The sequence below is a fragment of the Piliocolobus tephrosceles genome, chromosome 11 (genome assembly GCF_002776525.5).
Source record: "Piliocolobus tephrosceles isolate RC106 chromosome 11, ASM277652v3, whole genome shotgun sequence".
NCBI lineage: Eukaryota > Metazoa > Chordata > Mammalia > Primates > Cercopithecidae > Piliocolobus > Piliocolobus tephrosceles.
This window is the reverse complement of record NC_045444.1, coordinates 53,114,917-53,136,645: the sequence shown is the minus strand read 5'-3', so window position 1 is coordinate 53,136,645 and position 21,729 is coordinate 53,114,917. Positions and strand designations below refer to the sequence as shown.

At 36.3% G+C, this 21,729-nt stretch overlaps 1 protein-coding gene across 8 annotated transcripts in view; it reads right to left on the bottom strand.

The window, feature by feature from the left end:
* Positions 1 to 2,820: 2,820 nt before the first annotated feature.
* The window catches only part of XIRP2 (xin actin binding repeat containing 2), a 351,802-nt gene continuing 332,893 nt past the window's right edge, over positions 2,821 to 21,729 (bottom strand). For 3 of the 8 annotated variants that reach the window (XM_023188124.2, XM_023188120.2, XM_023188125.1), the window contains 3 exons: positions 20,933 to 21,066; positions 8,682 to 8,815; positions 2,821 to 4,718 (listed from right to left, as the gene is read on the bottom strand). In XM_023188124.2, the coding sequence (XP_023043892.1) occupies positions 3,212 to 4,718; positions 8,682 to 8,815; positions 20,933 to 21,066 (1,775 nt within the window). In that variant the 3' untranslated portion in view covers positions 2,821 to 3,211. Of the gene's footprint in view, positions 4,719 to 8,681; positions 8,816 to 10,889; positions 20,269 to 20,932; positions 21,067 to 21,729 lie in introns of all 8 variants that reach the window. The other 5 variants (XM_023188123.2, XM_023188126.2, XM_023188121.2 and 2 more) reach the window with 2 other exon arrangements.

The following is a 21,729-nucleotide window of genomic DNA, read 5'->3' as shown; positions in this document are numbered from 1 at the left end:
TAAATAATATTAATAGCCAAGTATTTTTTTAAAAGCCCTAAAGATTAAACCTGGTTACTACCAGTTATGGACTGAATTGTGTTCCCCGCAGATTCATATGGTGAAATCCTAAGCCACTGCACCTCAGAATGCAGCTCTTTATGGAGATAGGGTCTTTCAAGAAGTAGTTAAAGTAAAATGAGGTCATGAGGCTAGGCCCTACTCCAATATGAGTTGGAACATTATAAGAAGAAACTGGAACATAGACACATATAGAGGAAGACCATGTGAAGACACAGAAAGAAGATGACCATCTACAAGTCAAGTAGAGAGGCCTCAGAAGAAACCAAGCTGGCCGACACCTTGATATCAGACTTTTCTAACTTCCAGAATTGTGAGAAAATAAATTTCTGTTTGGTCACTCAGTCTGTGGTACTCGGTTATGGAAACTGTAGAAAAATAATACACTGATTGCAACAATAAGAAAACTTCACTGAATTTTTGATTTGTGTGTTTAGCTACAGTTTAGTTCTTAAAGCTTGCTATTTAGCTGCAAGATTTTGTTATAATTAGAGTGAAATCATTACTAAATAAAATTGTGTTTGCACATTTGAATTTGTAAACACCTACATGTTATTCAAGAAAGGTGATGCAGCCAATAATTATAATACAATGCCCCTTTCTGATGAAAAATTTTAAAAGAAAGTTTTCTTGAAAGAAAATGTGGTACATATACACAATGGAGTATTATTTAGCCATAAAAAAGCATGATATCCAGTCATTTGCAACAACATGGATGGAACTGGAGGTCGTTATGTTAAGTGAAATAAGCCAGGCACAGAAAGACAAACATTACATGTTCTCACTTATTTGTGGGATCTAAAATCAAACAATTGAACTTACTGACACAGAGAGTAGAAGATAGTTACCAGAGTCTGGGAAGGGTAGTGGGGGGAAAGGGGGATGATTAATGGGTATGAAAAATTAGAAAAAATGAATAAGACCTACTATTTGATAGTACAATGGGGTGACTATAGTCAATAATAACTTAACTGTACATTTTAAAATAATTTAAGGAGTATAATTGGATTATTTGAAACTCTATGGATAAATACTCGAGGGGATGGATACGCCATTTTTCGTGATGTGTTTATTTCACATTGCATGCCCATATCAAAACATTTCATGTACCGCACACATATATACAGACCTACTATGTACCCACACAATTTTTTTTTTTAAAGATGAGGGCACAAAATTGCTTGTTGATTAAATGAAAAATCAGAACAATCGTTATTTTCATTGTTTTCCCTGGTGTGCACATCAGCTACTTTTTATCTTAAATTTTACCACAACTGAAGAGAGAACTAGGCTACCAAGATTAAGTGGGAAGAATCCAACAAGAGGAATTTTGTAAAGCAAGAGTACATTCTTTATAAGGATCACTGACACTAAGAAACTATACTATACAGTAAGATACTATGTCATGAGTTTTCATGAATTATTTCTTTCTCCATGGAAACTATTGTGTTATCTTAGCATAAATGATTATAGAAATAATGCTGTGTCATACAGAATATTTGAAGGGTAGTGTGAAGTGCAATAATTCATTTTAAACAAAAAATTTGCTGTTGTAGCTCTGGCCATTTCCTTGCCAGACTTTCATAGTATTTCATTTAATTGGGTAAAAGTATATGTTATGAACTGAATTGTGTTGCCATGAAGCTCATATCTTGAAGCCCTAAGCCCCAAGGTGACTGTATTTGGAAATATATTCATTAAAAAGGCAAGTAAGGTTAAATGAAGTCCAATGAGTGGTTCCTAGTCCAAAAGGACTGGTACTCTTATAAGAAGAGAAAGAGACACCAGGAGCATGAGTGCACAGAGGAAAGACCATGTGTGGACCTCAACAAGGTGACCATTGGCAAGCCAAGGAGAGAGGTCTCAGGAGAAACCAACCCTGCCTTCAACTTGACCCTGTACTTCCAGCTTTCTGAACTGTGAGAAAATATATTTTTGTGGCTTAAGCTACCCAATCTGTGATATTTAATTATGGAAGCCCTAGGGAACTAATGCAATGTAGGTCTTAGGTATCTATTAAGAACATACTAGCAAGAGGGAATTTGTAAGTCTTTCTAAAAAGAAATAGTTTTCAACACTGCATTTTGGTTTTATACTTATAGAATGTCAATGGTTTGTGTTTATGTAGGAGAATATGGGATAAGGCCTGTTTCATACATGCACACTCCAAATTTATGCAAAGCCACTTATTTATGCTCATTTTTTTTTCAGAATCATAAAATTTATTTGAGGAAGAACAAAGGCAGTAGAAAATTTAGAAGCCACATTTTAAAGGAATATGTTTTCATGACAGAAAAACTTAATATTCATCAAATATGATAAGAAGAAAACCTGACAAACTGTAGTGATACGATTGTTATACTTATCAATTACACAGGGTAGGCAATACGAATGTAATGTGCATAATTTATTTAAGTTACGTCTATAACCTTTCTAGTTAATTTCTGAGTATGGACTTCACATTATTATGGAGGAAAATCAACATTGTTCATTAAATGTTTATAGATATATTCTGTGATAATTTAATATAGGTAATTATTTCAAGAACAATAACCCTCATATCTTTAAAATGTAGAGTAAAAAAGAAAATGAAAATGTTATGCTTTCTAATAATACTGTGCCTTCAGTTTACTATTTTATTTTTTCCAGCATTATTTTAGTGTGTGTGGTAAATACTTGCCTCAAGACAAATACTTCCCAAGTCATAAAGAGTATATGTACTTAGAATGACAGTATATATCGAAAAAAGTTACAGAAGTATTTTGGTTTGCACCTCAGGTGATTCAATTTTATTTCAGAGGAAATTACAGAGAAGGTATAATAATTGTGACAAGTATCAGCAGTATAAAAATCACACCCATGATGTTTTATAGGAAAACAGAACAATATGCTAAAGTGCCATTTGAATGGAAAACATATCCATAGTGTTTCACACCTCTTCATTCCATTTAAAACAAAAGTAGATGGAAATAAATTATGAAAAAAATGACAAGCTGTAATACAAGAAATACCCCATTGAGACAGACATGAGATTTCTGAACATTATGTTTACATCAAGTTCCTCAAAAGGGTATCCCAATTCATAAAATCTTATTTCAGAACATCAAAATCTCTCAGTGCCTAAGTGTGGACGGTCAGTGGCCGAGATATTTTACTCAGTGTCACTGTAGCACCTATTTCTTTTAATCTGCTCTTCCACCGTGAGTTGTTCTGACTGCACCTCCACTCTGGGAAACAAAGGCTTAGCTGGACATTCATGGCTCAGGGCTTTAAAACCTGTGTTTCCATTATTGTGGGCAGCTTCTTTTGTTTCACCATGCCAATGTTTAACATCCTTTCCAAATTCCCTTAAATCCAAGCATGGCATATTTTTAATTTGATCTACAGAATCTATTAAATCACAATCGAAAATGTTCTCATTTTTCTTGGTAAATGCAGTGATTTTCACAGTGTTAGAAAAGATAAAGTGTAAATTTTTGTTCTTTGAATGGCTTCCTTTAATGTTTAAGAGATTTGTATCAGGAAAGATGATTGAACCTCCCCCCTTTACCATAAGGCCCCTGCTGAGGCTTGGTTTTGGAGCAGGCTGCACAGGACTGCCAGCAGCTGCTCTGTCAGTCTGTTTCTTCAGAGCCATTCCTAGTACATTCCTCGAGTAAGTCTTCTCAGATTCAAATATATCAAGTAACTCTGAGATTCTAGATGTATTTTCTAACTTCTCGATTTGATATTCATTTGCAGTGTCATTTGCTTCACTCGACAAGGGTAATAGATCAGGAAATTCTAAAATAGATGTCTTCTGCCTGCAATTATTCAGATATGAGACTGCTACATAATTGTTGTTATTATTCTTATTCAAATTCTCTTTATGATTTTCTGGCATCACCACATCATCAGTGTTAGTAACCTGTAAAACTTCTGCACCATTAGTTTGGTTAGTTTTTTCATTTTTCTCCTTTTCAGCACTCTGCACTACCACATTATTGTTGTCATTAAGATCCATTTCACTTTTCCTGTTACTCTTTGTATCTTCAGCTTCACTCAGCCTATCTTGCACATTCTTCCTTCCTTCCTTCTTTTCATCTTTTCTTACTTCATGTATTTTCATTTCTTCGATTCCTATAACATCTTCTTTCTGACAAACATGGGTGGACTGTAGATAAGGCTGCAAAAAAGGAAGGTGATCTTGTCCTTGTCCTTTATTTTCTGGAGTTCTAACATCTTCTAGCAGAGATTCACTTTTAAATTCAGCGGATAGAGGGGTTGTCATTTCAGGTGGCCATTTAGGTTTACTCATTTTGAGCTCTTCCTCAAAGGGAAAGGTTTTCTTAGGGATCTCCTTGGAAGGAGGCCAAATGACTTTTAATTTTCCCCTTTCCCCTAATTTTCTCAAATCATTCCTTTGCCCTTCACTCTTACCAGCATCTAAATGTTCATTACGATCTCCAGGTACAAGGGTGTTTTCCGCAGTATTTTTACACATATTTGGTTCTTCATTAGGAATAAAGTCCACTGATCTGCTTTGGTTTTTGCAGTTCCATCTATCTTTATGCTGCTTGTGTCCAAAACCTTCATCATAATTTCCTTTAGATTTGAAAAGTTGTTTAAAGTGAGGTTTGCAGTATATTTGTCCATGAAGTGATGCATAATTTCCCAAACTGCCAAAAAGAAAAGAACACTTAGCACTTTGTATTTACTGTAAGTTCATAGGGAATTGGGGATCATTTCAATGAGTTACAGACTAGTAAACTTAAGTTACTAGCAACGGGAATGACCCTATTAGTTGAACATTTCTGTTAGATAATATTACCACCAATACTTTGTATGGTGTATGTCTTGCAGTGTTTAGAATTTTACTCTGTGTGTCAGGTAATAGCATAATAGGCATTAAAGGGTAATGCACATATAGTTATAGAAGGTGCAGAGTGATAGGACTGAACTGGTGCTAATTCAATGATTTATGTGAGGGGTTGTAATTTCCAATAAGTCCTGAGTAGCAAACACATACAAATCAACTATATGAGCTTCTTTGTTAACTGGATTTTGAATGAGCTGGAAGGCGTGCCTAACAATTGCTTATGTGGCTTCTTTAAGGCAATTAACAAATCGAGTGATTTACAATTAAAATGAACTCTAGTCAGAGGCAGAAGCATAGTTTTGAATATCTATGAATCTACACATAAAAACAGATACATCAACAAGATAGCAAAACTTAAAACCCATGAGTAACATTTACAACAAAATGAAGTGACAAGGTAGCCCCCTCAGCTTCAATATACAAAGAACTAAGGAGAAAACACCAACAGACACAAAACCAGCATGATGGTCTCATCTGTATTGGTGATAGCAGAGGGAGCAACGAAGATGTCTGATGGACCTGAAAATATGAGACCACAAAATAACCAACTAATATTTCCTGGAAAGTATCACATGCCAATCAGAGAACAGCAGCTGAAACTGCGAGGAGATTTGTCCTCTCCAATAGACAATGAGGCTAGTGAGGTTGAACTCTCAAGACTGGGCTCCCCTTTTAAACAGAATCCCAAAGTGAGAAAAAATAGGAGAGTGGAATCAAGATTGAGCAGGATAATGATTACAGAAATGAAAGAGAAGGTTCTGATAAATATGGAGAAGAGCAGCCAAGCCAGGGAATTCTAGAAATCAAGCTGCCTTATTTTCATGATCAGTATATGAAAACTAAAAGAGGTAGCTCTGTGAAGTTAGAAAAACCATCCTGATTTTTATCCTTCTAAGGTTTTGGAATACTAATTTTACATAAAAATGAGCAACAGAAATGTACCAAGGTAAGGCACGAAGTTACTAAAATAAAATAAAAGTGCAAAGGGCATTATAATATCCCTGTAAATAATGAAAACATGCCAGAAAAACATGCTCTAAAAATATATCAAAAATGTAACCTATGACTTCAAAATGAGTTAAAAGACATTAAGAACATGATAAAAGACCTGAAAGAACATCATGAATCAGAATTTAAAATCTCGTAAGTCAGGTGCCAGAAATCAGGAAAAAATAGAAATAAAAGATACAAATATCAGCAACAAAACTAAACTAAAAGAAATACAAGAGCAAATAAACACAATAAAAAGTGACTTAAGAGAAACAGAAGAATGAAAACATAGCCTTTTCAACAATCAGAAAGAAAGAAAGAAATATAAGAAGAATTTGAGAGAAAGAGACAGATATTAAAAATAGGCAAAAAACATTCAAGGTATAGAAAATAGGAATTCCTGAAGAAAAAAATTATATAATGAAACAGATTAAATATTAAATAGTTATAATTAAAACAAACTTGCTTGCACACAAAAAGTATACAACAACATATGGAAAGAGCACACTGGGTAACTGACACTAGTGAAGAATGACCAAAGCCAAGAACTAGTCTAGTAAAATTGCTAGATTTTAAATAATAAAAAGAAAAAAGGCCAGACGCGGTGGCTCACGCCTGTAATCCCAGCACTTTGGGAGGCCAAGGTGGGTGGATCACGAGGTCAGGAGATGGAGACCATCCTGGCCAACATGACAAAACCGCATCTCTACTAAAGATACAAAAAGTTAGCTGGGTGTGGTGGCGGGCACCTGTAGTCCCAGCTACTTAGGAGGCTGAGGTAGGAGAATGGCATGAACCCGGGAGGTGGAGCTTGCAATGAGCTGAGATCACGCCACTGCACTCCAGCCTGGGCGATAGAGCGAGACTCCGTCTCAAAAAAAAAAAAAAAGAAAAAAGAAAAATATCCATGGGTATCTTTAAGAAAAAATATAGGTCTTACAAGGAACAGAAAATCAGATTGTTATCAGGCTATTCCAATACTTTATTCCAGAAGAAAATAAAATAGTGTATCAAAGAATACAATGAAAGAAAGTATAAGCCAAAGATTTTAATTTCAGCAAAACTGACTTTTTGTTATAAAGGTCACAGACAAATTGTTATCAGCATGTAAGAATTCAGTGAATACTGTTTCCATGAGAGCTTTTTTTGAAGAGTCCACTAGAAACCAGGCTTTAATATCAGAACAACTGCAGAAACATCAAGGTAAGCATTGGTTGATGGGCATTAATATTTTGCAAACAGAAAACTAAGATGAAATTAGAGCAAAAAGGGACATAACATGGTATGTAGTGGCTATATGATCTGAAATTGAAGATGTGGTACAATAATTTATAAAATGAGGAGGGCAAATGTAATTTTAAAATGTTTTGATGATGAAATTAGTAGTGCTAACAGATGATACTTGGTATAGGAATGGAGAAAAGTATATAGCTTAAGAGGTATATGTGGGGCAGAAATTGCAGGACTTGAATGTAGGGAATGAAGGAGAGGAAGGAGTCAAAGATAACTTCATGCTTTGGTCACTGAGTTAATGTTAATGGCATTCACTGATACAGTAGCATAAAGACTGTACAATTAAAGAAGGAATTTAGATAGAAGAAAATGGGGCATATTGAGTTTGCTGTACTTATGAGAAATCTCGTTGGAGAAGTATATCCGTCATTGAGATATAAGCATCTGATGCACAGAGAGATTTGGCCCAGCAGTACAGACTTCAGAGTCATTACCACATAGATTATTTAAATAATGGGAGTGGATGTGATTCACTAGAAAGAAGAGAAACGTTGAGAAGAATAAATTCCCATAACATAATTGTGAGGACCTCTTACATCGTGGTAATGGACAGAGAGTCCCCCACACAGGTGCCTGAGAAGGAGCACCCAAAGAGTAGGGGGAAAGCCATTATACTCTGTTGTCATGGAAACCAAGGGAAAAGAATGTTGCCATGAGGGTGTTAGACATTGTCAATTAAAGTCAGAAAAAATATAGTCTGAGAGATGCACATTAGATTTAGCAAAAAAAAAAAAAACATCAATTTTAGCATCTCAGACTACAGTCACACCAAATGTCACATTCAGTTAAATGCATTTACTTCAAGAGTTTTGGAAATGAATGCATTTTAACTGTGTGGATAGGGTGTTTCTGTTTGCTCCAGAGAAAAAACAGAGTTTTTCTCTTACCTGTCACTGATATTTTTCTAAATTTCAATTTCATTTTTAAAAACTTAGTCTAGCTCAAAGACAGGTAAATTCTAACCTACCCATCACTTGTTTTGGTATATGAAGTTTTATTGGAACACAGCTTAGCCCATTTATTTACAACCACACCCATTTGTTTAGTTATCTGTGGCTGCTCTTGCCCGCTAATAGAAAGTGAGTAGTGACAGAAGCAGTATGGCCTGCAAAGCCAAAATTACTTATGATCTAGCTCTTCACAGAAAATGTTTGCCACCTCCTGATCTAGAGTCTAGACTTTGGACTAACACACTAACTTAAAAATCTTGATTTGCAGAATAACTCTTAATTTTATTCATTTGTGTGATTTTTGTGTTTGGACAAAAGGGATCCTTTAGATTTGATTAGAAAAGTAAAATTCCTAAAGGAAAAAGGTCACAGAAATAGCTAACAGAACATGAGCAAATCCCCCTGTGTGGTTTGTGTTAACCGATGCAGCAGCAAGATCTGGAAAAATGTGCATCTTCCTAGAGATACGAGGTTATACGTATACTGCAGTCTCCTGGAATGTTTGTGGCAAAGACAATTAAACATTTTACCTCAGTTTACTGTTGCAATGGTGGCATCGGAAGCAGGACTTATGAAAATTCTGCTTGTCTGCCACTAGGCACTCCATTGGATAAACTGTCTTTTGACAAAGTACACATATTTCCTTGTCTTGGAGCAGCAGTTTCTAAAATTAAAATTTAAAAAGGCTTCTGTAGTGTTATCTTCAATCATATTGTAAAAACATAATAAAACAAAACAACATATTAACTGGACATGCGGTTAAAGTGGAAAAGCTCTAAGACTATTGTCCTTATGGTGCTTCTCTGGACAGAGACTAACCTATCATCCAGTTTAAGGGTCTGGGAGGATAGTCTACATTACTCTAGTGCCTCTACCATTTATAGATTGTACGAGTAGACATTTATAATTAAAAAAAAAAATACATGAGTAAAATATGTTCATTAGACATATAAGTACATCAAAAAGATATATATGTGCATACATGTGAGTACATAATATACATCTATATATAATACTCAGCAATGGGTAGCTCTGAGAGAACTTATCATTCTAGATAATTGAGTTTTCCCTATATATAAAGGCTTGTACCTAAGCTAGTCAAAAGTTTTTACTTCTTAAAACATTTTAGATAGATCTTTCTAAAATATATACATACGTTTTTTAAGCCAAGGACATTGTATTTGCTTCAATATTTTCTTGATGACTTAGAGTTGACTGTAAGATACCAACTCTTGACTGTAATGCAATGAGACTCCTGAATACATTAAAATGCTCAGGGTCATTTGTCCTCAATCTAACTGGCTTTAGATTGTGGAGCTTTCTGGATTCTTGCATCTGCTTATATAGTTTTCCTACATCTTTTCTTGCTCCTCTAAAGCACCTATGCTCACTTCCTGTGGCTTTCATGTAAATGTTAGCCCCTGTGAATAACAGTGGTTCTATTACTAACCAGTGTTTGTATACTGGTTTAAAACTAACACAGAACTTTCACTTCACAATTGCTTTTTGTCCACCTAGCGAACCTGTGAGAATGACTAAGCTGTGGTATTAGTTATTTATAAGAGCAAATATGCTCAGGGTCCATTATACAAATAATTATATCTACTTTAGTGCCTAGATGGTCAATCTGGGCCACTGAGAGAACTCCTTTGCTTATTTGGTTCTAGTAGAGGACACATTTTTATGTTTATCACAAGTTTCTTTGTATGTTCTATGTGTTTTTGAGCTATCTTAACAGAAGCTGAGCATTTGAAATTAATTAGACAGCTTTGCTTAATTATGCCAGAAGCAAGCACATTAAGAACGATATTAACCTGATAAACTAGACACATATGTTGCAAATATGATGGATGCATAATTATTAGTTTCAGCAGTTTTTATTTTTAAGCTTGCTATTTCTTTCAATCTGTCTAAAAGAATGGACTAAACTCATGATGCACATTAATTATATAAAATTCTTTTATCATGAAGCCTCATTAATTGCAAGAAGTAGGGAAATGAGCTGCGCTTTGATGTTAAAAATTATGTACTAAGTTCATATGATTTAAACCTCCTTCTTTCCAAATAAAATCAAATTTTTTAAAATGTATTGTTTATGCTCATTTGTGAATGAGGTTGATTGAGCGTGATTCAGAGTTTATTTTTTAGAAAAGCGAAAAAATCAGTTAAAAAATGTGGCATCAGAGAAAACTAACTCTATTCAATTCAGTAACAATAGTTGAATATATAAAAGGTCTAATTCCACACTTACACTTTTGTCAGAGATACAGACCAATAAAAATACTAAAGCACACATGAAGAATGTAAATTGTGTCTTGGACTTCTACCAGTCTGTACTGGACTCAGTGCAAAGATCATTTAAACCTGGCAGTTAAAAATATGTCAATATTAGGTCAAGGGATATTATTTTTGTCTAGTATAATTGCATGAAATAAAATTATTGCTATACCTGTTGCTTTATCCAAAGCCTTATTTACCTTGACAAATATGTCTCAGTAATCTGTATAATAGTATTTGTTATTCTCACACAGTGCAAGTAAATCATAATATATGCTTTTGTGAAAATAAAGTTGTAAAAGCAAGCATATAAAGAATATACAAGCATACATGGGAAGCTGTTAGTTTCAGGTTATATTGTTTAGTTGTTTCCACACACTCTTTAACTGCACATCATTTTGGCTATGGAACACATAGCTTTAAATGGTTAATCTTCTTTAACACGTTGCAAGCTCATTTACCACTTATAAATGCAGATTCCTCTTGGAAGGCAGTTCTCATCTCAGTTGCAGAAGAATCTGAAGTTGCATATCCCAGGCTTTTAAAAACTCTTCCACTCTCCTGCCACGTCTTTTGAAAATTTCTTCTGACTTCTTTGGGTGAATCAGAGATATCTAAAATATGTCCAGCAATGACATCCTCGTAGGTTGGTGGGGCATGCTTGAAGTCACAGCCAGATTTGCTAGCTTCTGAGCTATGTGATGAAGAGGTTTTCATCTTTGACTCAACAATTTGACTCTCAAATGCATCCATGCCTGAGAAACGTTCACTTAGGGACCTTGTTTCAGAGCAGATCCTGGGCTGTTTAACAGGAATCTTTTCTTGCAGCTCTCTAGGATGTTTGCAAGAAAAATCTGTAAAACTCGTATTTCCTAAAGACGTTAATCCAAATTCCTTCTGACAAAACGTATGACTTTCTTGCTGGATATTATGGTTTGTTTCTCCATTTGCATAAACTCTTCTGTTTAACTTTGCTTCAGAAACTGGGCCATGCTCAAATTCCCTGAACCATCTGTTTACTTCATTTTCACGGTCATTCACGAAATTTTCAGCCATTTGAACAGTGCGGTTGGCTGCTTCATATCTCTGTGTGTGCTCTGACAGGCGAGGAGGCACTTCAACCTTGCGGATGATTTCAACTGCATCATAGCTTTCAGTGTCGGGCACTATGGGATCAGTGGAATTGAGTCCACCATTGTGAACGTAAGTAGCCCTTTTCTCCACTTTCCTGATTTCCTCTTGAGCTTCTATAGATTCTCTGGAGGAACCACTAGCAGTATGATGTATATTTACTGGTATTGTGATTGTAGGTGGAGAGTCCCTACCACGAGTTTCTATCTTAATTTGACGACGAAGTGTTGCAGGAGACATGATGATTTCAGACCTCTTCTCTACAATTGGAACCGGGGTGACCGCTGGACATGGGATGGCCCCTTTGGATAACTTTGCAGTGGTGTCTTTGAGTCTGACGAGTTGTTCAGAGCGACTCCTGGGTGGAGAAGGGGAAGTGTTTGCTCTGTGAATTTCAGATGTTTGCGACATGGGCCTTCTTGGTGGGGGTTCAACATAACTGTCCTTTTTACGGGACTGAGAAAGCTCGTCCTTAGTAGGCGTTTCCGTTCGTCGGGCAGTAGATTCTATTGTGATAAAAGTTGGTGACGGTGGGCGTGTTTTTAAAGAGGGAGGAGGAATGTTGCTCTCATCGAGTTTAATTTCCTGATGGGTTTTCACGTGACTATGAACAGCTGCTTCACCATGAGCTGCTACTTGGTGCTGTTCTGTTTTCTCTTTGGCAATTTTATTTTCTTTCTGTTCACTATTTTTATTATTGCTGACATGAACATTAGATACTTTGGATGATGTTTCAAGACTAGTGGGTTTATTTCCCGATTTTCCTGTTTTGGAGGACATCATGGCTGTATGAATTATATTTTCATAGGACACAAGCATATCTTCCACTTGAGTTTTAATATGTGTTATTTCTTCTTTTACTTTTTCTAAGTTATTCTCCATGGCAATGTGAACTGCATATTCTCTCTTTTCTTCACTTATCAGCCATCCTGGGATAGTATTCAACAGTGTCTGAAATGTTTTAAGGCCACTTTTACTTGGCTCTGCTTCAAACTGTTTTATTCTAGACAAAATCTGTTGTAGTTCTTCACGTTTTCTCAAGAATTCCACTATATTTACGGCACATTTTCCATCATCCTGCTGGGATTCTTTCACAGCAGAAAAGAAAGATTTGTTCTGTGTAATCTCTTGCTTTGAATCTTTAGTATTAGAGAAGACTTGTTTCTGTTGTATGCCCTTGACTTTGAGACATTTTTCTTCCTGCAGACTATTATATGGCTGGGGCCATTTTTTATGTTCAACTTTACTTTCAGAGGTCTGTATTTGTGTTTGCTGAAAATTTTGAGTCTGTGAATCAAGATGTGCATCAATAACCTTTTGCTTGATGACCTTTGGTGCTGATTTATTCTTCAAAAGTTCTTGTTTTCTTTCAGTTATTAATCTCTCTTCTTTTTGACTAATCATTGATGGTCCCTTATTTTTTTCTTCACTTCCTGGAAGTTTCCCTCTGTCAGATCCCCCAAATTCTCTTTGCTTCCCAGGAACTATCTTGAACTTATCTTCATGGTTCTTCTGTACGGATTCTGTAGGCAATTTTATTGTCACTCTTTTCTCCTTCTTAGGTAGCTGGTAATGTCTTTCAGCCAGAGATTGCTTATGACTACATTCAGTGCTTGCTTCAGTTTTCTTGGTTTCCAGATATTGTTGTTTGGTAAAGGTTTGAACATCAACCTCAGATTGCTGTTTATGACTTTCATGGCTGTGGTCTGTTTCATTTAATGTATGATCTAGAGTTGGAAGCTTGATGGTTTTAACTTTGAAATTTGGGGAAATTGGTTTGCTTTGGGGCAAGTGCAACCGCTCCAAATACTTATTCTGTTGTGTTTGTTGGGCACTACATTCTTGGTGACTTTGTTTAATTTCACAAGCTGATTTGGATTGCATAATATCCCTTGCGCTTTGTAAAACTTCCTTTTGCATCTTATCTTTGTCTTCTGAGGCTGCTAAAACATGGTGGAGCCTCTTGGCAGCGACTGTCACTGGCGATGTTGCGGAGAGCTGGTTATCAGAACACACTCCTAGTACCTGAGCATTACTTTGAGAGCCTGGGTTGGGTTGAACCACGGTGCGCTCTGAATCAATTCCAGATACGGAAACCTCCTCACTGGTTTTTCGTAATGGCATTTCCTTTTCCACCTCTGATATGTGTTGATTTTGGCTTTCAGTTTTAACAATGTTGTAGTAAGAACTCTCCTGTTTCTGTTTTTCAAGTTCTTCTTTTTGTTGTCTATATTTTTCTTCAGCAATCATTAAAGGTGTCTTAAATTTTCTCATATAAGGTTTTGGACTTTGTTGTCCTGAACTCTCTGGAAATGAATGAGATTTTATAAGAGGTGCAATCTGTTTTTTCTTGGGTGCTGAAGTTCCTGGAACTGTGTGTGAGAGACAGTTTGCAGAGTCAACAAATAATTGTTTTCTTTCATCAAAACTCCTACTAATAACGTTCTGCTTTGTCTCTGTGTGTTCACTGCTGGTCATCATCATTACTTTTTTCTGATCCTTTGAGGTAGTAATTTTACATTCCATATCTGACAGGGAGTTTGTCGATTCAACTTTGGGGGAGAAATGGTTCTTATTATCTTTTATATGCTTGGGAAGTTTCGGTTTGGGCAATGTGGGAGGTGGCAACACACCTGATTTTCCTGTTATGATTTTAGCCTGAGAATTCTGAGAGTTTGAGGCTTCTTTTTGGGAATATTGTTGCATGAAGGCTCCACTGTGCTTTTCTGGAGCAGAGGAGGAAAGGAGATGTGCTGGGTTTTGAGATGGAGTTGGAGGAGGAGGAGGCGGCAGAAACATCGATGGACTTTCTCTTTCAGATTTCTCATCTACTGGAGGTGGAGGAAGAGGCAGGCCCGGAAAGCTTTCAAATTCAGCCTTTATCTTCTCTGTGGACAGTGAGGGAAGAAATCCATTTTTTTCAGGAAACATCATTAAAGGAGGTGGAGGAGGAAGAGGAAATTCAATTTCAGATGATGCATTAGAAGGTGGTGGAGGAGGTGGAGATGGAGGTGGAAGGGGGCACTCACTTTCTTTTACATTATTCTCAGGGTTAAAGTTGATTGGATTCAAGGACCTTTCCATTGCCGTTTTTAAGTCTGTGGAAGTATTTGTCTTCATTAGAAAGTCCTGGCTTTTCAAGTGAACATCAGTCTCCTGCTTTTTGTTGGTTGTCTTAAATGTATTGTGATTTTTTTCAGAGACTTCCACTTCTGTTACATTGGTTGTGTCTTGCTCTACAGGCAAAGGCTGCCACATTGGTTGAAGGTTTATATTCTTTTGCTTTATATTCTTATTAGAATATTTTGTTTCTTGCTTTAACAAAGTTTGCTTCTGAAAGTCCCCTGAAATGTCGTAAGTTCCTCCAACTGGCATGCTGACTGGATGCTGGGTGGGACTGGGCTTGGAGTTTTGTGTATCAGTTAATATTTTAATATTTTCGGTCTTTTTAGGACTCTTTATATGAAAAGCCTCCGTTTTCTGGTGGTCATTTCTCCGTTCATATGTCTCTTGCTTTCCAATGGTTTTATCAGCAGATTGGACGGAATTAAAGGCATCATACTTCTTCAGCTCTCTCACTTCCCTGTCTGATTCTTTAGTTTTTAGATTATTCTTAACTGATACAGTTGAAGTTAATTGTCTGTTCATATATTCATCTCTAAGATGCTGTTCTCCTGTGATATCAGTCCAGACACCCATTTTGTCTCCTGATTCCAAAATATTTTTAATAGATTTATGGTGTGAATTAGATAGTCTTCTAAGGCTTTTCTCTAGAGCATCATTGTTTTGTTCACGATCTATGACAATCTTTACACTGCCTTTGGGGGCTTTTGGAAGATTAACCTCAGTTCTTTCTTCTAAATTGCCATAACAAGATTTTCCCATAGTTTGACTGAGAGTATCTGCTCCCCCTTGCCACTTGGCTGCAGGCTCAAAGGGTCCTGGCTTTGGCTGAAGAAGACTGTTTTTGTTCCTCTGGACAGCAACCTGATGAATATCTGTTTTCTGTTCTCCTGAGGATCCTGCCATCACAACTTGAGCATCTTTTTTGATTATACCTTCTTTATCTACCTCTTTGAAACTTCTTTGTGCTTCTTTCAAAGACCTTAATGATGTTTCCAGGTCATCTTTGAGAAGCTCCTTTTTCAGAATTTCTGTCCTTGTATTTGTAGCTTTTTCAAGACATTCGATAGCTTTCTCAATATCACTAGGGATGGCATCAGGCTGTTTAGATTCTTTCCATCGATGGCTAGATTCTTTAAGTGACTTGAGTGTGGCTAGCATGTTACCTTTTATAATTTCTTCTGTTTTTGTCACTGTTTTCTGATTTACAGCCTGGCTGAGGGATTTTAGGGTTGATGCCAAATCACCTTTTATAATCTCTTCTTTGGGTATCTTACCAAGTGTACTCTGAGGCTCGGTCATAAAAACCTTAACTGTATTATGCACATCTCCAGGGATGATGTCAATTTCACTAACAGTACGTTCAACCAGAGACTGCCTTTTCTTCAGTAACAGTTTTGTGCCTTCAACATCACCACCAATAATTTCTTTCTCTCCTTCTTGTTGCTTAGCTGTCAGTGTCTCATTTGACTCTGTGTGGAGTTGTTTGAGATCATCCAAAGCTCCAGCTTCTATGCAGGTTGTGAAAAACTGAACATTTCCCCTCTCAGAGGCATCAATTTTAGCCCTTTCAGATATTTTATTGTTTGATGTGGAAGACAATAAATTATGAATGGTACGTCTGACATCACCCCCTATTACTTCTTCACGCTCATTTGTGTCACCATTATTTTCATGAAGAAGACAATAGATAGTCATGTTAATATCTCCTCTTTCATCTTCCTGAATTAAGATGCCTTTCTTTACAGATCTTTCCTCAGAGAACAGGTTTTTTATTGCTTGTTGTACATCACCTTTCACTATCTCTTCTTTTTCAGCATGAAATTCAGTTGATTTGTTTAATAATTGAGTTTTAGTCAAATTAACATTTCCCTTCTCTTCTTCACTAACCAAAATCTCTCTTTTAGTACAGTCCCTTTTGGAAAGTAGGTTCACCATTATATTTCTGAGATCAGCCCTGATAATTTCTTCTTTCTGTATCTCAGGAGATGCTTGGTTCATTAGCTTGTATTTTGCCATTCGAACATCCCCAACTTCATCAGCTTCAATGATGATTCCAGGAGCCTGGATAACTTTTTGAGAGTAGAGATCTTCTAAGGTTTCTTTAATGCTCTTGCCAATAATTTCTATCTTTTCTATTCTATTTTCATTAAATTCAGGAAGTGGTGTTGTTTCAAAGAGCCATGTAGTTGTTTTGACATCAGAAGGAGGGATTTCTTCCTTGGTCATTTTTGTGACACCTTTATGTGCTTCCATAATAGAATCAAAAGTTTGATTTTCAAAAAGCCACACAGCCTGCTTAACATCACCTTTCTGCACATCTTCCTGGGTGACTGTCTTGATATTTTCATATTCTAACCCTTCTCCTCTCAGTTCATCTATAGTGTGGGTTTCAAATAGCCAAGTAGATGTTTTGACATTGCCCTTTTGTATTTCATTGACACTTACTGTTCGTATATAGTTATTCTTATCAAAATTTTCAGACTCAAAGAATTGTTTACTTGTCTTTACATTGCCACCTTGTATATGGTCAACAGTGGGCACAATATTATGTGATTCTTCAGAAATCTGATCCAGTGGCTGAGTTTCAAACCTGTATCTGACAGAACTAACATCTCCCTTCTGAATGTCTTCTTGTGTGACAGCTTTAATAACATACACAGTTTCTGATTTATTAATAGAGTCTAATGGCTTTGTTTCAAAAAGCCACCTTGTTCCTCGCACATCTCCATGAATTACCTCTTCTTTTTTAACTGTGGTTACTTCATGATAGGACCCTTCTCGGTCTTGAATTGCATAGAGTGGCTGGGTTTCAAAGAGCATTCTGTAGCTTTTTACATCACCCTGCATTACTTCTTCAGTAATTGTTTTCTTGGTGCTGATATAGTCAGATTCTTCTTTAATCTCATCTAAAGAAAAAGTCTCAAAAATAAAGCACCCCTTTCTTACATCGCCACCTTGTATGTCTGTCACTGTCTTAACACATTCATCACCTTCTTGGCTTTCTTTTATCTTATCAGTTGGTTGGTTTTCAAAAAGCCACCTACAATTTAAAACATTGCCTTTTTGAATATCTTCAGTTTTTAAGGTTTTGATCTTTTTCAAAACTTCCTCTGAACTGGAACTTATGGAATCTAAGGACTGATTTTCAAATTTATACCTCATGCTAGAAACATCTCCAGCTTGTATATCCATTTCAACAGGCTTGATTTCCTTCACTTCTTCTCCTTGTATGCTGTCCAAATTTTCTGTCTCAAAAAGAAAACATGCTGTACGAACATCCCCACCTTGGATCTCCTCCTGTTTTACAGTTTGCAATTTGACTGTTGTTTCAGAGTCATCTTTTATGGTATCAAGTGGCTGAGTTTCAAAGAGCCAAGTACAGGTTTTGACATCTCCCTTATGAATTTCTTCACTGTTGGTCATTAACGAAACTTTTTCATAAAGAGACTCCATTGGCTGGGTCTCAAAAAGCCATTTACAGGTTTTGACATCCCCTTTAATAATATCTCTAGCTTGTTCAGTTTTACTTTCTGTTTCTTCCACATCACTAAAATATTTAATTGAATCAAGAGGTTGGGTTTCAAACAACCATTTGGCAGATTTCACATTTCCAGTCTGTATTTCTTGAGCAGATATTCCTCTAATTATTTGAAATTTATGAATGCTTTCATCAAACTGGTCAATGGGCCTTGTTTCAAAAAGCCACCTACAGCTTCTTACATCACCTCTTATGATTTCTTCTTGCTGGACTGTCTTTACTTGATGATATTTTCCAAGGGGATCTTGAATGGCATACAGTGGTGTTGTCTCGAAGAGAGATTTATTTAACTCTACAGCACCTCTTGTGACTCCTTCCACCTCTATTTTATGTGATGCATCAAATTTAATTAAATTGTTTGATTCAAAGATATGTGTGTAGTTCTTCACATCTCCTCTGTCAACTTCTTCAAGTTTCACTGTTCGTGTGTACTCCTTTTTATCTTTTCTAATGTCTTCCAGAGGTTGGGTTTCAAAAATCCATTTCTGATGCCTAACATCCCCTTTTTCTTCTTCAGAGGCAGTGATTTTTTGAAGCTTTCCTATATCAGGACTGTCTTTTAATGCCTCAATTGGAAGTGTTTCAAATAGATGCTTAGTAGTTTGTACATCACCCCCTATTATCTCCTCATGTTGTAGAGGATCTGCATCAGGAACTTCTTTTAGAATGTCTAATGGCTGTGTTTCAAACATCCAACACTTTCTGGAGACATCTGTACCTATTGTTGTTTCCTTTTCAATGATGACCTCTTCTGACTCTTTGATTTTCTCCAAAGGTTGGGTTTCAAATAACCACTTTGCCTTACTCACCCCACCTTTGATATTTTCTTCCATGGATATTCCTCGGACAATTTTAATTTCTGTGATATCTTTGTTAATTGTGTCCAATGGCTGTGTTTCAAACATCCACCGTGCTGTTCTTACATCTCCCTTTTCAACATCTTCCCTGTGAACAGTTTTAATTTCCAGCATTTGACCTGAACCATCTCTAATAACATATAATGGTTGCGTTTCAAAACATTTTATACTTCTCTTAACATTTCCCTTAATTTCTTTGAGCTCAGACCTAAGCTGCAGTAAGTGAACCTCATCCACTGAATGAAGCTGTCCAAGTTGATCTAGATGTTGAGTTTCAAACATGTATCTCACAGTCTTGACATCCCCCCCAGTTATGTCCTTACTGATAGTTACCGCTGATTCTTCTTGACTTTGATGCATTTTATTCATTGAGTCCAATGGCCTTGTTTCAAACATCCACCGAGCTGTGCAGACATCTCCTCTGGCTAGCTCAGGAATTTTCTCTGCATTTTCTACAGTGTCAGAAGAATGAGCCCCAAGTGTGTCAATGGGTTGGGTTTCAAACATCCATGTAGTATATTTCACATCGCCACCAGCAATGATTTCTTGATCAGCAACACCCCTGGAAATGTCACCTTCATCAGGAGAGCCATTGTTAATGGAATCCAATGGTTGATTCTCAAAGATCCATCTAATGGACTGCACCTCTCCCTTCAGAATTTCATCCCATTCCAAGTATTCTCTTTCTGAGTTCAGCTCTTTTTGAGAACTGTCATTTGTGTTTTCAAAAACATAACGGGCTTGTTGCACATCTGCTGAGACTGAACTCCCTGAGTTCATTTGACTAGAAACAATCTCAGAAACCTCACTGATATAATCTTTTTCTAAGTTTTTTCTTAACTCAGGATGGATGTGTTTATATAAACGGTTTAATTCATACAAATTTCTTTGCTTGGAATATACATCTTTGGGGACTGGTAGTCTTCCAGGAGGACTGGGTAGTTCAGGGGACTGGGAAAATGCTGTCACATCTATCGAAGTTTGAAGTACGTCAGGTGGGGGAGGAGGAAATTCTTCTGTCATTCCTGAAGAAGTAGCATTAATTTGTGCCAGAGTTGAGGAAGTGATACTGTGATCACCATATCTTGTGGTTGATGTTTCCTTCCTCTGGCTGGTTGAAATGCAAGAAGTGGAAGAGGTACTCACAACTGATGATGGCTTTAAAGTCTCTTCACATTCACATTCAATCTTTAGGGGAGAGAAAATCAAATCTTATAAAGGTGAGTGTAGTGGCCGAGGCTTCCTAGGCACTGCCCTTCATTGGTCTGTAACCTGGACCCTCCTATGATATCTCCATTGGGAACAATATGTGATGTACTCATTTAGAGACCTACTTAGGAATAATAGTCAGTATTTGTCACTATCTTTCCTATAATCCATTTTTACTTGTAAAGTTATATTTGCCATTCAATGCATCAAGGACTCAATATTTTAAAATTTACACATAATTGTGATTTTTTTTTCCCCTTTACTTAATGTGGTATGCAGAGTAATCTAGAGGGAAACAGTAAAACTCTTAAAGTACTTTTGAGGGTTGTTTCGTTTTCCTTGGAATTTAAAACAGAACAGAGTAAGCATCTGGCATTTAAAATTTATTTAATTACTTTAATGCTAATTATTAGACTTTAGAACATACATAATTTTTTCTTCCCTTATTTTCCTCTAGTGAGAAAAGTTTTTACTCTACCTCCTTTGGCATGCAGGTCAATATTCTCCTTATAGAACTGAATAAATGCTAGTTCAGAATTCTTTTTTGTTGAAAAGCCACTTCAAATTTCAGTAATTTGAAAATGTTATACATTTAAGCTTGGTCTTACACTTAATATGTTTCTGTGTAAAGAAATGACTTTACCTTAATCTGCTTTGCTGGGGTTGTCATCTCCTTGTCAGAGTAAAGGATCTTTTCCTGGGCAGACTTTTCAAACTGCTCTTTTAACAACTTAGTCGAAACCTTTGGAATTTCTTCATCCTCAGGTGTATCAATGACTATAAACAGAAAAACACACCAGGGATACTATGTAATTACTAAAAATTATGTTTAAGAAGAAATTACGGCTGGGCATGGTGGTTCATGCCTGTAATCCCAATACTTTGGGAGGCTGAGGTGCGAAGATTACTTGAGCCCAAGAGTGTGAGACCAGCCTGGGCATCATAGCCAGACCCTGTCTCTACAAAAATTTAAAAAGATAAAATTATAATGCTATGGGAAACTTCTCACAATGTACATTAAGTAAAAAGATTCAAGGTACAAGCATACATATGTCATTATTTCATTATATAATTTAGGAATATAGGAAGAACTATAGTAAGACAATACAGGAAGAAAAATGTTGGTTATCTCTGGATTTTCCAAATTTTCTACAAGCATATTCTACTTTTATGCTCAGGAAAAAATAATAAAATGTATAAAACAAGAAAAGAAATTGCAGAAGACCTACTTTCTTAAGCAATAAAACCAAAATAAAGATATAGTCATGTAATCAAGTAAAGTTTTGGTTACAGTTGGCTTAAATTTTTTTTTTTTTTTTTTTTTTTTAGTTCTTCAGGGTAGCAAAGCTCATTCCATTTTTACAGACAAGACAAACTATGTCCAGCCTTGTGCAAACTTGCACAAATTTGGCTGTAGTCTAATCTCATATCTACAGATTG